This window comes from Arvicanthis niloticus, chromosome 16 (genome assembly GCF_011762505.2).
Source record: "Arvicanthis niloticus isolate mArvNil1 chromosome 16, mArvNil1.pat.X, whole genome shotgun sequence".
In the NCBI taxonomy this organism is placed as follows: domain Eukaryota; kingdom Metazoa; phylum Chordata; class Mammalia; order Rodentia; family Muridae; genus Arvicanthis; species Arvicanthis niloticus.
In genome coordinates this window covers 22624820-22642341 of record NC_047673.1, presented here as the reverse complement: position 1 = coordinate 22642341, position 17522 = coordinate 22624820, and the positions used below count along the sequence as shown (strand labels likewise).

General features: G+C 42.3%; 2 protein-coding genes and 1 non-coding gene across 4 annotated transcripts in view; 2 read left to right on the top strand and 1 right to left on the bottom strand.

The window, feature by feature from the left end:
• Mak16 (MAK16 homolog) overlaps positions 1-7977 on the top strand; it is an 8611-nt gene extending 634 nt beyond the window's left edge. Inside the window, exons 2-10 of the mRNA XM_034520348.2 lie at positions 1432-1481; positions 1559-1668; positions 1752-1816; positions 1978-2129; positions 3277-3331; positions 4978-5052; positions 6194-6307; positions 6630-6695; positions 6856-7977. Coding sequence (XP_034376239.1) covers positions 1432-1481; positions 1559-1668; positions 1752-1816; positions 1978-2129; positions 3277-3331; positions 4978-5052; positions 6194-6307; positions 6630-6695; positions 6856-7044 — 876 coding nt within the window. The 3' untranslated portion in view covers positions 7045-7977. The remainder of the gene's footprint in view (positions 1-1431; positions 1482-1558; positions 1669-1751; positions 1817-1977; positions 2130-3276; positions 3332-4977; positions 5053-6193; positions 6308-6629; positions 6696-6855) is intronic.
• On the bottom strand, positions 6038-16625 carry Tti2 (TELO2 interacting protein 2). 2 transcript variants are annotated; one of them, XM_034520347.2, is made up of 8 exons: positions 15625-16421; positions 13522-13708; positions 12900-12992; positions 11402-11589; positions 11183-11326; positions 8743-8905; positions 7482-7585; positions 6038-6240 (listed from the first exon to the last, which is right to left on the bottom strand). In XM_034520347.2, exons 1-8 carry the CDS (start codon positions 16269-16271, stop codon positions 6162-6164), a joined length of 1605 nt encoding a protein of 534 aa, XP_034376238.1. In that variant the 5' UTR covers positions 16272-16421; the 3' UTR covers positions 6038-6161. The 2 variants fall into 2 exon arrangements, with proteins under 2 accessions (XP_034376238.1, XP_034376237.1); XM_034520346.2 differs by lacking the exon at positions 6038-6240 and having other exon boundaries at positions 7421-7585; positions 15625-16625.
• Positions 16626-16965: 340 nt separating this feature from the next.
• On the top strand, positions 16966-17070 carry LOC117722098 (small nucleolar RNA U13). Its single transcript, XR_004608497.1, has one exon. It is a non-coding gene; the product is annotated as a small nucleolar RNA U13 (small nucleolar RNA).
• Positions 17071-17522: the final 452 nt, after the last annotated feature.

Below are 17522 nucleotides of genomic sequence, written 5' to 3'. Positions count from 1 at the left end.
AAAAAAACCCCAAACTTTGCTCTCATGAGCACTTTGGGGATGGAGAATAAATAGACGAAGCATTTGCGTTACCGTTTACCAACGGTACTATGAAAGAGGAGTAAATGGAAAAGAGAGAGATAAGGAGAGACCACTGCAGATAGACTAGTCAGACACATTGGACTAAAGACCCAGAAACTGGGGCTGAGCCAGCCACTGAAGAGGGATAGGAATAGTAAGAGGTACAAAGATGGGAGACAGGGAAGGAGGAATGTAGAGGGTACCGATGGGACTTGGTACAGAAATCCAAAGGATGAGAGGGATGCTGAGTTTGATCTGCTTGCCCAGGCAAGGTCAGGCAGAATCTTGAAGGAAGCGATTTTAGGTCTTTTTAAATGGGAACTGGAGAGAATGCTGTACTTTTTAGAAGAGTGTGGAATGAGAGTTGCATGTGGGTGTGTTTACCCCTCGGATCCTTTGAGAGATGCTGAGTGGGACGCACAGACAAATCCGGTGCCCAGGAAAGATGTCTGACCACGTGATGTGTAAAAGCCACGAACCCGAATGATATCCCCACCTCACTTCTTGCTTCCAACCCCCCACCGGTACCCCTGTTAAATCCCCCAACGTGTGTTTTATTCTTATTCTTTAACCCTTCATTTTCCCCGCCTCTCTCAGCTCTTCATTGCAGTCCATCAAGAGACCTTTATATAAGTGGCTCTTAGTGACTGCAGCTCGATGCGCCGTTTATACACCTTCCACCTCGCTAGGTGCGGTGTTTTAAGGACCGTACTTTGATCCAGCAAACACCGGAGGGTTTGTGATGTCAGGGCTTGGCGATGGCAGTGCCATTCCTTTAGAATGCAGAACACATGAGTGAGACATAGTAAAAGGTGATAAAGTTGTGATTGTGGTATGTATATAATTGTGGAATGGTGTCTAGTACTGTGCCGACTTTGACAATGGATAATGACCACCTGTGAAGAAAGTTACAATGTAAATGTAATAGGATTCATTTTGTTAACACTATACATAAGGGCATACTACAGGTGCTAGAATGTATGTGTGTATTGAAAAGAATTCTGGGAAAATAGTTATCAACTCTTAATGAACTATTGCTGAGTAACAGGTTATATCTGCATTTAGATTTTTCTTGTTTTTTTTTTTTTTTAAAGAATGTATGAATACATGATGTTACTGTGTAAGGGGAGTGAGTGAGGCCTATTAAAAGTTAACTCTGTCTTTTCTTTCATTCTCTAAAGACCCTTGCCTCACTGAGGTACCCAGCAGTGCTCTGACCTGGTCCTCTTCATCTTTTGTGTTTATATTTGGTGGTGATGATGGCAAGGATTCTTCCGTGGAACACCAGCTGCAGTCGGAGAGCGCTGCCTCTTTTTATATTAAACTGCATCTTTGGGACAAGAGCAAAAGGGCTTTCATTCTATCTTGCAGGTTATCTGGAATACACTAGGAAACAGGCAATTTTGTTCTTTCAAAATAAGGTGAGTAGATCGCAGCCTACACTACAATGTGTTTAGTTGCCCCCTTGGTTGTAAACATTTCTTTCCTTGCATCCTAGAACCAAGACTCAGGGCTTTTGCAGAAATGAATACAGTCTGACTGGGCTGTGCAATCGGTCATCCTGTCCCCTGGCAAATAGTCAGTATGCTACCATTAAAGAAGAGAAAGGTACAGAAACTACACAACAATTGATAAGCAGATGTTCCTAGTCTCTCTGTAAATAATAACAAAGCTGTTTAACTTCTCTTCAGGACAGTGCTACCTGTACATGAAGGTTATAGAGCGAGCAGCTTTCCCTCGGCGCCTCTGGGAACGGGTAAGACTCAGTGAGAAAACTGTAGTGACCACTAGTCAAAAGCTGAAATGCTACATAGGCCATCTCTACATGTCAAAGCCACCCTCATTAATATCAGAAGGGACAGGGAAGACCTAACTTGATTTGCCCCTCCCCCTCATGCTTCCCTTTCTGTTCCACAGGTCCGGCTTAGTAAAAACTATGAGAAAGCACTGGAACAAATAGATGAAAATTTGATTTACTGGCCCCGCTTTATCCGGCACAAATGTAAGCAGAGGTTTACCAAGATAACCCAGTACCTGATTCGAATCAGAAAACTTACACTGAAGCGACGGTAAGGACTGGCTAGTTACTTTGTTCACGATCTGTCTGTTACTGTTTCTGGACCATGTCACAAACCGTGTTTTCCTCCTCAGTTCAGCTGTGACTAATCTCTGATGATATGGCAAACTTTAGATTAAAGGCGTGTCCTTTGGATTTTAAAACACAATATGTGATAGTCCTGCCTACCTGGAAATTCTGTGTGATTCCCTGAGAGAAACTGAAATGAAAGATTAGAAAACTACCTCAATGATGTGAAACTCACAGGCCCAATAGAATACCTTCTTTTCTTTTCTTTTTCTTTTTCTTTCTTTTTTTTTTTTTTTTGAAACAGGGGTTCTCTGTGTAGCTCTGGCTGTCCTGGAACTCACTCTGTAGACCGGGATGGCCTCAAACTCAGAAATCCACCTGCCTCTGCCTCCCAAGTGCTGGGATTAAAGGCGTGCGCCACCACCGCCCGGCTAGAATACCTTCTTAAGGAGTGTAAGGATGGAGCCTTTTTTATTGAGACTAGCAAAGAATGTTAAAGAGCATGTGAATCTTTTTCAGAAAATTCATTTTTCTTTGTTCATTGAAGCATTGATCTTACTGTAGTGAACCTAAAGAAAACAGAAATGACCACATTAAAATACATGTCAAGGGGACTAGAGAGATGGCTCAGTGGTTAAGATCCAGAGGTTCTGAGTTCAGTTCCCAGCAACCGCCACATATGATGGCTCACAACCATCTGTAACTGGGTTCTGATGCCCTACATTAAATAAATAAATCTTTAAAAAAAAAAATCTGAAAACATCTGACTTTTGGTATAGGGTTAAGACAGCATTTCACCTTGTAGTCAGGCTAGCCTGGAACTTATTATGTAGCTTTCAACTCAGTGATCCCTCTGCCTAACCCTCCATGCTAAATTACTGATGTGATGCTAAATTACTGATGTGATCTGGGCTTTAGAAAAGTATGTATGTGTGCCATCGTGCACATGCGCACCTAAGATCAAACCTCGAGCCTTGCATGTGCCGGGCAAGCGTTAGGTCACTGGACTACACTAGCAGTCTGAGTACCTAGGAACTTACATACTGTATGGACCTGAGCAGCATCAGTTCTAATTCTTTTATCTTTAAAATGAACTTGAGTTTTCTAATAATGTATTTGATTTCTGCTAGGAAGAAACTTGTTCCTTTGAGTAAGAAGGTTGAACGAAGGGAAAAACGAAGAGAGGTAATCTGCTGTTCTCATATTTACATGGCTTCTCTATTGTCATGTAAGAAAGTTGTTTCTTACATGAGATTGATGATAATAAGTCACTAATGGGACAGTTGCTCTCTTTGTATCTTCAGATTTTTAAGATTTGTCACTGAAGGCTGAAAATAGGTACTCTGGGGGTGTTTGGGTATAATAAAAAGACTATCTTAGACCAAGTCTTCAAGTTAAAACAGTGCATAACTTAGATTTTTGACATTGCCTGTCTTATACATTCCCTTCTGCAGAGTTGAGACAAAATTTTTAGCCTTATGGCTATTTTAGTTATATTATTTAGAAAATTGAAGGGTTTGTTTGATTGTGAGATTGTTTTTGTTTATTTTTAATGAAACTGGATGCCCTTTGATCTCAGATTAAGCTGGGTGGTTTGTTCCTAAAGGATGTGATGGTGCATGGTTATTAAAGGTGGTAATATGCATGAAGAAGCGTGCTCCAGAATTTTCAACTTTGCCCAGAGAGTGGTCTGTCAGGTGGTCTGTCAGGCCGTCTCCCTGATAGTGACGCTTGAGATCAGCTGAGCCTCATTGGTCGTCAGGTCCTGCAATTGGGAGTCAGCTCTTCCCGACAATCTATTTCCAGTCATTCTCGGCCTTTTCTTTCTCTCTCCCTTTCCCACTTTGTCCTGTCTTTTTAAGGACACCTTCTGTAATCTTTGGTACTTAATTCTCACTAATCACATGGAGCTTTCTATCTCAAATTTGCTATTTCATTGGTGTCCAAGACAGCATCTTACTATGTGACCTAAACTGGCCTGGGATGGAGACTCCAGTCATTGTGAATTTTTTATTCTTCACTAATTTACACCCATTTTTATTCAAGACTAACTAGTAAGTTTCCATATTCCCTAACTCTTATACATTCTTGCAGATATTTCAGAATAAATACACTTTTTCTGTATGAATTCAGAGACCTCCTCTCATCTGTTTTTGAAATTCTTTTTTATCTACCTGATGCATTTCTTATTTAGTGTGTATGCAGTACACACATGCATGGCATAGCATGAATGTGAAAATCAAGAGGACAGCCTTGGGTGACAGTCCTCAGGTTCCTTCTACTTTTTGTTTGAGAGGAGATATTTTATTGGCTTGAACTCTGTAGGCCAGGACCTTTCCCACAAACTTCCTCTGCCTCCTCTCTTACTATTAGCATGATTCCAGGTGCATGCCATCACGCCTGGTTTTCTACATGAGTTCTGAGAGTTCGGACTCCGGTCCTCATGTTTGCAAGTCAGGCATTTCACCCACTGAACATCTCCCTCAGCCCATGTGACATTGTTAAATGTATGTAAGCAGGTATGTATAGTATATCAAGGGTTTGTTAGAAAGTCAGAGTGCTATTGCTAAAGTTGTAAGAATTATTTTTACTTTATTTATTTGATACACTTATGCAATTATATTTTGATACAATTATGCAATTATAGAAGGGAACTCCTCATTGAAAAGCTCCCAGGAGGCTTTGAGAAAGAAAAAAGTGTATCTGGCTAGAAAGGCAAAAGTCTCACTAGTAGCATGACCACATCATGCCATTATTAAAAGTAGGTAATTACATGTGTACAGGCTGGAAAGTGAGTCCTGATGGAGTAACGGTTTGGTCTTTTCTTATAGGAAAAAGCGTTAATAGCTGCCCAGCTGGACAATGCTATTGAGAAGGAATTGCTGGAGAGACTGAAACAAGATACGGTGAGAAAGCAAGTAGTGTTGAGACAAAAATTTTCTTAGGTAGTAGTACCTGCTGGGAAATACGAAAACTGTCGTATTCTTAAACACATCAGAGAGCCTTCCCACCCCAGTTTGTCCAAGGAATAAAGCAAGTCTGTGTAGGCCTGTCTTCCTGATGAGACTTTCCCCTTGGCCGTTATCTCTAGTTTATGTTTCCAAGCGTAACAGTTTTATATAAAGGCATCATAACAGTCAGAGGTTTTGGTTTTCTGGGTTTGGTTTTGTTTTCCCTTGTCCATGCACAGCCTCCAGGGACAGACCTGACTCGGAGCAGCAAGGGGATGAAAAGACAGGCACGAAGGTGCAGTCAGATGGGACTTGAAGAGAGAGCTGAGTCTCTTGGAAGCTCGGCATTTCAGCATACAGAGCCGACAGCTCAGGGAGGCAGGGCTTATGGATACTGCTGGCTCAAGCAGACAGGTTTACTCATCTCAGTAGCTGTATCTCTAGTGGGACACTTCACACCCTAAATCCTGGGGGAGGCTCAACTATGACACATTTTCTGCACACCTTGTCAACATTTGCACTCAGACCAGAGGGTAGCTTTGCCATCCCTGGGGAGGAGGCTTTGCTGTTCGGAATCTGAGGCTCTGGGGTCTTTGGGATAAACAGTCACTCAGCACCTCACTCATTTTGGAACCTCTCCCACTCCCATTAGTTTATCTTGTGTTGAGACTATATCTAATGATATCCCAGACTGGCCTCAGATTCAAAAGATGTAGCAAAAGATGAGCTTGTATTCTTGGCCCTCCTGCCTCTAACTCTGCTGGATTTTTAAGTTTCACCATGTCAGGTGTATATGATTTGGGGTTGGACCTGAGAATTCATATGTACTGAGCTTCACCGGTCTCAATGCCTAGAGCTTTTGCTTCTGTATATTTCTCTAATCTTTTAAGGGCCTTTTAAAAAGCCTGTTTTTTAAAAATGTCACTATTGCTTCTCAAGCTTAGATTGTTAATGTCAAAAGCAGTCTATACCTAGGCTGGAAAACTATAAAAGTATACTTCATCACTGTTGATAAATAATATGGTTGTAGAGCAGAGGAACTTGGAAAAAGGTGATACTCAAGCTTACATAAAGGTGGTCTGTGTTTGTTCTTCAGTATGGCGACATCTACAACTTCCCCATCCATGCCTTCGACAAGGCCCTAGAGAAACAGGATGCAGAAAGTGACTCTGAAGATGAAGAAGAAGATGAGGAGGAAGATGAAGAAGAGGTGAGTATGGTTTGCCTTGTTTTGAAATGTAGTGACCTGTACGACAACACGTTTTTCATGTAATTCAGAGACAATATTATTTCCATCGCCTTTTGTATCTTGTGATGATTAATTTTGGTTTAGCAGGCCAACAAATTCTGTACTGACTTTTAGATACACCCTTAGCTTTCCTTTTTAATTTGTAAGTGTTAACTTTGAGAGAATAGGTTTTGATGTCTGTGTGTATAGACTGATTCACTTCTTTATGGAAAGAGGTAAAACCAGATGTTGGAACTAGATCTTCATTGTCGTTTTTTCTAACCTAGTAACTGCTTCCCTCTAGGATTCGGGGAAAAGAGAGTTTGTAGAAGATGATGAGGTAGAGGAGAGTGACCTGAGTGACTTTGAGGTAAGCTCTGTGGGACAAAGAATGGCTTGTGGCCATAGCAAGGAGTGGGTAAGGGGAGGGATCTGAACACAGGAGCTGATGAACAAATGCATGGTTTGTTCTGGACCGGCCACGAAGTGAAGGGCACTGGAGAAACTGACCTTCTGTTTCCACATGATAGGATATGGATAAACTGAATACTGACAGTGAGGAAGACCAGGATGGTGAATCCTCTAATGAAGAAGGGGCTCATAAGGCCAAACACAAAGGCAAAGCACCGTTGAAAGGACCTTTGCGGAAAAAACGGGCCTATGTGGAAATAGAGTATGAACAGGAGATGGAGCCCACGGCCAAAGTCAAGACCACATGAGCTCCCTTCACACCTTTATCCTGAACCAGTCAACACCGGCAGCTGTGCTCTTCTGTGTTCTAGTTCCTAATGTATTTATATTGTTAATATGGACGTCACTTCAGGGAAGCAGAAATCTGGAGTACGAAAGCCTTGAGTTGTCAGGAATATTTTTATAACACATGCTGTGACAGCTTGAGCCAGAGGAACCTAACAGATGAGTTCCTGGAGCGGGAATGGCACTAAACTAGCTGTAAATATTTCTAAATTACAATTTTTTACTTAGAAATGTCAGTATTTCAGCTGTTTTCTTACTCAGTTTTTCTTATGTGGACAAACTGGAGGAGATAAAAATTTCAACTTTAAATATTTTAATACAAAAATAGATTTTTTTACCCCCCCCCCCCCCATATGATCTGAGAATAAGAAGAGCAGCCTTTCCTGCTGGTTACTCATCTTCCATGTCATTGCCAGGAGCATCTGCAGAGCCCTGCTGTACCTTCCTGATGCAGCTCACCACCGTGTGGTCTTTACAGGATAGAGCAATTTTAGCCAGAAGACCCTGGAACACGAGAGCAAACAGGCATTGATTTCTACAAATCCTGTTCCAGAAAACCCTACAGCCTTACAGTCTTACAGCCTTACAGTCATACACAGAGACTGTGTGGCCCTAGGGGAGAGTGCCTCAATCAGAACAGGTGTTACTTAGAACTGTCCCACACTTGTAAGTAGTCTGCTGGCTTCATTCTAGACAAAACGACTTCGGCTGGAAAACTGCCCAACATAAGGGCTGCAGTGCAATGGCCGAATAAACTGGAAAACAGCAAGCCACGGTCTAGCTCTGCATATTTTGGGAGTACTGATTTCTCGTTCTTTAAATTGGAGGCTTCTAATTGTGGTGAAAATGAGAAATTAGTCTTTGAATTACATGTAAATACACATAGATACCATAAATTATGGTCTTGAGAATTTTGTGGAATATGAAACCAAATGAAGAATTTCCTACTAGTTAAGTATACGGAAAATGGGATGAGCTCAGTGGGATGAGCATGAGGATCTGAGTTCAATCCCATGTTCAAAACTTCACTGTCATCAGTGAAAAGCCTACATCGGTAATCTCGGTACAGGCACGGAATAAACAAGCAGATCCTTCGGGTTTGCTTAGCCAGCCAGGCCTGCTTGAAGAGTTCCATGCCTGTGAGAGATCCTGTCTGAAAGAAAAAGTGGTCACTGTGCTTGAGGAATGATAATCCTACATTGGCCTTACCCCTACATTGGCCTTACCTGTACAAACACACAAGAATATGAACAAATGGGGACATTCTGCATCTCAACTACCGTTATTACTTCTTGATATCTTATAGCCTCATTATTTCTTTGGACTTTGTTAGCACTGGTTTTAATTCAAAGTCTAGAACAGAATTTGCTAACACAGTAGGTATGTCAATCTCAGAACTTTATAAATCTGTGTGGCTTTGGCTTGTTCTTTGTTCTGAGTGCTAGTAACATCTGATCCTCTTTTGCTCTAAATGGTTAAATAGCATTAAAAGAGCTCAGCCTTAGCACCAGAGAGAGCTCAAGAGTACCGAGGTAAGGACCTAACACCCTCCAAGCTCATGGTCAACTTAGGTGGGCATACAAATCGTAAGTTGCAATCAATCACCGGCATTACCTAGGACAATAGGCCAATTGAGACGGAGTTGCAGATGCTTGCCTTACCTTCACCTGCCCCTGAGAACAGTGGTCCAGGAGAATCAGGCAGTCTGTGGCTTCCTGGAGCACTGCACTCTTAGCTGCCTCAGTTGTGGGGATCTTATCCCTTGCTACGTCACATATCAGTTTCAGGAGAGCCTTCAGTAAGACCACAACTCTGCAGGAAATTCTGGAATTGGGAAGAAAAACTTTATTCCAAATTGGAATATTAAACTCAGACAAGACTTGGTCCAGGCATAGGAAAAGTCAAATGTTTGCTGTCACATTGCTGAAAACAAGACAGAACACAAAGTTCCTGACATTTCTACAGCATTCTGCCTGTATACACACAAGAATATCTGAACAGTCTGGAAGCAGGAACAGGTCTATTTCTGCCAGTTTTAGAGCAGCCAGGGCTGCAGTGAGGGACAGGACAACAACAAAAACAGAAAACCTAACGGTTTCCTGCCAAGGCTTGAGTCCCCAGCATGAGCTGAGAATGAGGGGAGTCAAGATCTCTCCTGTTGAAGCCCTCCCTTTTTATCCATAGATAAGGAGATAGCCTGCAGTCACAGAACTTTGAGCCTGGACTTAAAGTGAGTCTGCAGGTAGTGAGGGAGTGGTGTATGCTTATAATCCAGCAGTTAGGACTGGAGGCAGAAGGATCAAGAACTTGAGCTTTACTACAGAGCAAAACCTTGCCTTAAAAGAAAAGTAGGATGACTTAATCCAGTCTCGAGCTCCTTGCTGGCTTTTAAGTCTAGTTTTTTCTCTAAGTGTTAATCCTTTTGATGAAGTGGACACAGTATTCACTACAGGACATTCTGACTACACACCATGCCATTAGGTCATAGGCTTTAACTTTGTAAAGTTTATAAACTAAACGTTAATGGAAGGTGGAAAATAACATGTACTGTGGGAATATATAAACAAACCATAGTTCTACGTTGAACTGCCTAGTAAAAACATTTCCATCCTTCATCTCAAAATTGTTCAGTGCTTCCCTATGGCTTGTATTTCTCTAACCATTCATTACAGTCTGCTGCGTTTACCTCTTCCTGTGCTCTGCTCTATCTTTACTCTATGAAGGCCCAGTATAAAATTAGCTTCATTCTGTTTCACTTACACATCTATTCATTCTCTGAATACTTAATATACTTAATAAGAGGCACTGAGTGCTTCAGGGATACATAATAAATGTGGTTGTCTATCCTGAGTTTAGTGGGGGATAAAAATAACAGGTGAAGAAATGCAATATAGTTACAATGACTCAGATTGTCATTGGGGCAAGTTTCTTGATGCCTGGTATATCTGTAAGAAAGAATATACTCCAAAATAGACTGTTGGGGCTCTTGGCTTTTCTGGCTAAGCTTTCCATTTGATGCAAGAGAAATGTTAGGTGACTAGACAGTTGAGGTTCTAGTTTACTCCTGACACCTTTGAGCCACATACAGACTGTCTTCTAAACGAGCATATCCTGAGTTAGCATCTAATCACTGCTCTGGCAAATGGTGAGTAACTGTCTTGAAGCAGTCCGTTCCCAATTAGACTGAAGACCACTAAGATGAACACAGTGAACCATGCTTATTGAAGCACTTAAGTTGTCTTTCTGGGGAGGAGCAGAGATAAGGATCAAACCTATACGGATGTACATACTAGGCAAGCGCTCTCACATAACTACAGCATCAACCCCAATTCACCTTTAGTAATTTGATAGGAACTATAATTACACTCTAGAAAGACAGCCTATCTGTGTAGTGTGTTGAATGAGAATGGACCCTGTAGGTTCATACTTGAGTACCTGCTCCTCAGATGGTGGAACAGTTTGGGAAAGTTAAAGATGTGTGACACTAGAGGTGAGCTTTGAGGTCTGTAACTGCCATTCCCAGTTCTCTGTGCCTTTATTCTTTGTGGCTCAAGATGTGAGCTCTCAGCTACTGCCCTGTATCATGGACTCGACCCCTCTGAATCTGTGAGCTCAAAACAAACTCTTCTGTAAATTGCCTTCATCATAATATCTTACCACAGCAATAGAAAATCTGCAGTGTTTCCCAATTCACATAACCATAAATGTTTGGTTTTTTTCTTCCTTTCTCCCCCACCATGTGTCTCTTTTCCTCTTTTCTTGAGACAGGGTCTATGTAGCCCCGGATGGCCTGAAACTCACTATATAGATAGAGCTGGTCTCAAACCTACAGAGATCTGCCTCCCGAGTATTGGAATTAAAGGGTTGTAACACAATGCCCAGCCTTGGAACTTTTAAGAAAGAGAAGTGATTTAATTGTGATAGAACCTAGAACTACTAGTGATGAAAGGGGTTCAAACAGAAACATCTAAAGTAGCTGTATATCCTAGAAATGAAGAAAGTGAAAAGGATTCAGATACATTGCATATCCTGGGCAAGTTCTGAAGAGAAAATTAGCTGAAGCATGCCCTTTTAGCATATCTGTCAGCTTGGATGCTATACCTGGGCCAAGTATACTGCATGACAAGTTTCAGGGTTTCCAGTATCTTCAACCTAGTTTCATCTTCTGGTTCATCGTAAACCTCCAGATAACCAAGGATAACTTGCTCCAGCCTCTTCAAGTGCCGAACAGTTAGGATCCCCAACCTACAAATAAAGAGAAGATGCCATGCTAAGAGGTTGGATGTGGGGTATATGACCAGAGTGACTTCAGTCACTCACCTCTTCACAAAAGCTGGCAGGTTTCTAGCATACGTCCTTCGTAGGAGAAGGCGATGCTCTGGTTCCATGTGGGTGAGGATCAGTTGTAGCACCTCATGACAGTGTGTAGTGGCTCGAGCTGTATCTCCCTTCCAGTGCAGAGCCTTCTCTAGGACAGGGAATAAATCTAAGAAGCACAGGAGCACAGCCTACAAGAAAAGAAACCATAGTTCACTTATTTGTATTCATAAAATTCCTGGTTTTGCTAAGATCTTCATTAATGTGCGGTCCCAGGGCATGTCAAAGAAATCCAATAGATAACCGTAACTAATGGACAAACTACTACAAATTTTCCAACTTCCTTTCCAGAACTAATCTGTGAGATGCAAAGAATGGCAAAGCTCCACCCAGGTTTCAGGGATCTAGGTCTAGAGTGACACATAGGAGTTATGGGCTCTTATGAAACTGCTCCACTGAATGTAAGATGGTCAAACTTCTTTATTTAAAGTTATGGTGCCTAAACATTCCCTTTTAACAATCCAGGGGTCTCAGGCTTTTCTAGGTGTTTCAGGATTTTAAAAATCTCCTTTCTCCAACATGTTAATACAATTTCTGAGAAAAACTGGATTCTCAGTACCCAAAATATTAAAGGTACTAAAAATCACAAAACAAAACCCGGGGAGCTGCTGGATACAGTACTGTGCATTCACCATCCAGTAGTTGGTGGAACCTATCAATATAAGTTCCAGGGCAGCCTGGGCTAGAATCAGACCCTGTCACAAAGAACAAAAGCAATGGGTAAAAGAGGCTCAGTATGCATTTGCCTCGAATGTATGAGGGCTGGGACTCAATCCCAGCACAAAGAAAAACTGCTGCTTAAAACTTTCAATAGCTGGTTTCTTGTCTTTCCACTGTTCTTCCCGCTCCTAAGAAAGTGCTTTTTACCCGTCATAAACATCTCCCGCCATTCCAACTACCTCCTAAAGCCACTTTCAACCTCACTAGTGGCCTACTGCTGCTGGTCACATGCTACACCCCTTGTAATAAAGCTTTGGTGTGGTGTACATACACAGAGATATATGTGTACAGTCATATATATACATTAATGTCTTCCAAGGAGTTTCAAGCCAGAAACACTTTCTGAGTCACTTATCTTGGGACATACCATTGAGAAATACTAGACAACAGTTACTGTTGCTGGGAGATGGACACTAGGTATCTACATACAAGGGATTTCAAATACATGTATTCGTATGGAGCAACACAGAGGAAGAACACAATAAAAACATCCTTACACGCAGGTGACATGTAGCTTACATGCATGCAGATAAAACCTGGGCTGCTCTGGCTGCTCAGTGGGGGTGGATGTCTGCTCGACATTCAGATCCTTCAGTCAGACGGCGGCTTTCAGGTGCCCTAACTCTCCAAGGGGAAAACAACTCTAAACTGTTCCTGCTTACATAATAGCACCTTGTACTCACACCAGAGCCCAGAGAGTCCAGAGTCAATCTTCCCATACCTGAATGAGGTTGTGCTCTGGCATGTACAGGTGATTGAAAAGGGCGTGGTACAGAACCTGGGCTCTGTTGTACTGCAGCAAATCAGCAGCTGGCTGCAAACACACAAATTAGGCAGTTAAAAGTTTCCCAAAAGTGGCAAAAATCCCAATCATTTTTAATTAGACATGAGTACATGGAGATTCAGTAAACCACACTCTACTTCTGTAAGGATTTCAAAAGTTCCATATTTAAAAAGAGTCTCCTCCAGTAACATTTTGTACATTTTGCTATAAACTCTTTTGAGTTATTTTTTTACTTGAAAGTTACTTGCTAATTTCTATAGGTGCTTTTGCTTTTTTTCCTTTTCACATTTTGTTCATAATGAAGCATGATCTTGTTTTTTCTGTAACTACCCTTTGATTTATTATACTACCAGCATGATACAATTTCTACCAGGTTCAGAGAGAAAAAAAATATATTTGGAGAAAAATATAAATAAGTGAAGAAGTGAATGACATGACTTAACATGAAAAGAAAGCTATTTATAAAGCCAAAAGAATAAAGCAAAAACAAGTGAGAAATGAAGAGCAGCCATGGGTGGGTCAGCTGTCCACCAGGGTAGGCCGGAGCTGAGGCGCTTACCACATTAACCACAATGTGGTGGAGGCACTGGACACCCAGGATTTTATTCTCAGTTTGATAGTCGTCTGAGATGAGCAGAGATGGGGGAAGTATCTTTTCTAGATGCTGGCTCAGCCAGGGCTGAGTGACTTGTTGGAGAGTCCATGAGAAAACGTGTTTGACAGCAGGATTCTTCTTCCAGGTTTCCCTGAGAGAACACATGAAAACCACACTAAGTAAATGACACGGCATTAGCAAAAATAACCAGTTGAAGCTTCTCTTCTTCCTCCTCCTCCTCTAGTCTCTAACAGATTTTATATACATATATGTATCCATGTATGTATATCTCCTATATAATGCTTAGTTTTTTCAAATACATTTTATGATTTAATAAAAATAATTTACATATCTTACACTATATACAGTTGGCAGTTGCCCAAACTTGGGGTAATATATATAAGCTTATCCAATGAATAGCAGCCATTCATAACTACAGCTATGTAAAAGACCTGTGGGGTCAGTGGTGGTCACATTGGTGGATGATACAACGTGCTGAGAAGGGAGAGCAAAGAGTAAAGGTGTCTTATACTTCAGACATGAGATCAGAACATGAGCACCAACTTACAGCTTATAAAAGGAGTTTGCACCTCTGAACCTCCTCAAAACACTAACTTTATAACAGCTCTATCACCTTTCATTACAAATACTAAAACAAGATTCATGGATGCTATCTGACCTGGTCCTACTCACAACAATACAAAGACAACTAAACTGGGCACAGTGTTGTACCCCTGTAAACTGAGGCACATGTATTTCAGGAAGCTGAAGCAGGAGGAACTCTCATAGTTGAGGCCAACAGGGATTGCATAGAAAGTACAAATTCAGTCTATAAAGTAAGCGTGTCTTAGTAAGAAAAAGAAAGAGGGACTAGTTTAAAAGCCTTTTAACTCCAAGTTTATTTCACCTCATTCCATAGCCGGAGGACAAGGGAAGTAGCTCAGTTGGTGAGGTGCCTGTCTAACATTTACAAAGCCCTGGGCTCAATCCACAGCAGTGCATACACCAGGCATGGTGAGACACTTGCTTGTAAGCCTAGGACTTGGAAGCAAGACAGAAATTCAGGGCCAACATCCTTGGCTACATGAAAACCTGCATGAAGGGGCCAGAGAGAAGGCTCAGTGGTCAAGAGCACTTGCTGATTCTCTAGAGGGTCCATATTTAGACCCCAGCAACCATGTCAGGTAGTTCTAAGTCCAGCTCCAGGGGATCAGACGCCTCTGGCCTCCTCAAGCACCTGCACGCTTATGCAGACACACACACCTACACATAATTAATAAAATCCTTGTTTAAAACAACTGCCTAAGCCGGGTGGTGGTGGCGCACGCCTTTAATCCCAGCACTTGGGAGGCAGAGGCAGGTGGATTTCTGAGTTCGAGGCCAACCTGGTCTACAGAATGAGTTCCAGGACAGCCAGGGCTACACAGAGAAACCCTGTCTTGAAAAAAAAAAAAAAACCCAAACAAAACAACTGCCTGGGGCAGGTGTGGTGACACACACAGAAATCAAACTCAGAATAACCTCTAGCACACAGTGAGACCCTAGCTCAAAAATCAGTAAATAAAATAAGAGATAAAATTAAGACCTGGCTGAAAAACAAAACACTGAAAGTAGCAAGTCAAAACTCACAGCAAGCACATTAGCTGATAGCAATCTAATTCAATCCACTTATCACAAATCATTTTCAATGTTTTATACCAAGTATTACTTCCTTACAAAGTCATCACCTAATCTAATAATTATGAACAAGTTAGAAGTCCCCGTATTTAAATTCACGATGAAAGACTAGGCCTTCCTTCAATATCCAAGGGTACTTGGCATAAGATACTCGATTCCATATTAATGGGACAGAATTTTCAATTTCCATAGCTACTGTCAGAATGTCCAATGACCCAAGGCAGTTGTTCAGTGGAGAAAATGTAATTTGAAGACTTCAGTTCTAATCTTGAATTTGCTCCTATCTGATTACCTCGTCTAGTAAGCCACAGCCGCTCTGGTCCCTAAGAAATCAATTATGTCAACACCCCTATCTAGATGCCTAGTTATAGTAAAAAGTGCAGTACTCACTTATTCAAATGGGGCTTAAGAAGCCCCAAGACCACAGCAAATCTCCCTGGATCATCTTCATTTTCTCCGCAGAGGAATCCTGCCACAGAACTACACTCAGTAACTCGAAACAGTAAAGACAGCACCTCGCCAGCCACATGCTGAGATTTTGGACTGGTCCATGGCTGCTTCGATCTGTGTGTGATGGCAAAAATATACATGGGTCCTGACAAGTGTCGGAGGCCTGTCTTCCATGGAGGGCAGTCGGGAGAACTCTGAGCAGTTTCAACCTTGCCCAACAGCTTTAGAAATAGTGAACCAACTTCAGTTGCCTTCTCAGGTACTTCGGGATGCTCTTCGCCTCCGTCCGCCCTCTCCTTGGGTGCTGCGAACTTCTCCAGCGCTTTCACCACCTGTCCCAGGATCTCGGGCATCCCTCGGAGGGATCCACCACTGCCACTCCCCTCAAATAATTTGTCACATTCGGCGGCTTCCATTAAAGCACCGAGGTCTTTAAGAGCGGCATTTCTTGCGTTGCCTTGTCCTGATGACTCTTGGCGGCCGAGACCCTGCAGAATCTTGGAGAAGGCTTGTTCGAGAGTGGGGGGAGACCCCTCGGCAGGCAGGGAGCGGCCGACCCCCTTCTCTTCGGCGCTGTCTAGCTTCATTCCTAGTCACACGCGGCGGGGTGGGCTCCCCGCCGGGACAGAAACCAAACGGGGGAGGTGTCTGGAGTCGCAGAGGGAAGGTCGTCTGGTGCTGGGAGTCACCCTACGAACAGAACTAAAACCATGCACAACGAAAAGGATCGAGTGGAACTCGGTTAAGTGGGTGTAAGAAGGGGCCTCGTTATGGTCAGAGCCTCAAGCTCCTAACATGTGGCGAACTTTGTCTTTCTGAAAACTCAAAAAAAAAAAAGTTAATTTTAAAGATAAACTACTAATCCATGACACCAACAAAGCTCCCTACAACTACAGCTTTCCGCTTACAGCAACTGTACTCAGCAACTTCCGGCCCTGGACAACATCGTTGCCGTAAAGCAAAACTAACTTCCGCTAGCGGGGCCGCAACGCTTCTTTTTACGACTTACGACCAGAAAGCAACAGTCTGGCAGAGAAGGAACGAGGAAAAGGTGGAGCTATGAAGACTATATTTGCATAATCGAGCGTTCGCTCATTACTTTTGTTTCTGATTTCATCTGCTGGGGTAGAAACAAGAGAATTCTCGCAAAATCTAAGTAATAGTTTTTAATTGTACTAAATTTTTTAATGCAAAATATAAATATATCTGTAGCACGTTTAGTCACCCTCTTTGTAAACTAGTGAGACTTACTTGATACTTCCCAAGGAAGGAGGAACGACGATCCTTTCTGGTTCATAAAGCGTGATGATTGGGTGTTCACGCGCTTGCGTGATGTGTGCCGCCCATTAAACCTTGTTACGACGTGGGCACATTACCCGTCTGACGTGAACTTAGAAGGATCCCTAAGTTCTGTTCCTTGTATAAGCCAGAGTTATGTTCTGTTTCATATTTTTGAGTACAGTCAGGTAGGATTAGGTATTGGAAAGTGTTGTGGGTACCTGGGGTTGTACCGAAAGTACACTCCATTCCTGAGGAAAACTGAGAGTGACAGAGTTATGCTTCTTACAGATAGCTGTGATACATACACATCTAAGAAAGGTTGTATGAATACTTTGTCCACTTGCAAAGCTGTGTACCCAGCTGCCCTCCTGATCCCCGCGGAAGCCGGGAAATTCTCTGAACTTGAATTTCTGAAGTTTGTTAGCCAGGGTGTGCTCTTAACAACTGAGCCATCCGTCAGCTCCGTGTCATGCACTTCTTAGTGTTACACTATTTCCAACTACGCTACCAGTGATGCCTGTGTGAGTTTTTCTTCTTTTCTCTGTGTGACCTCTTGG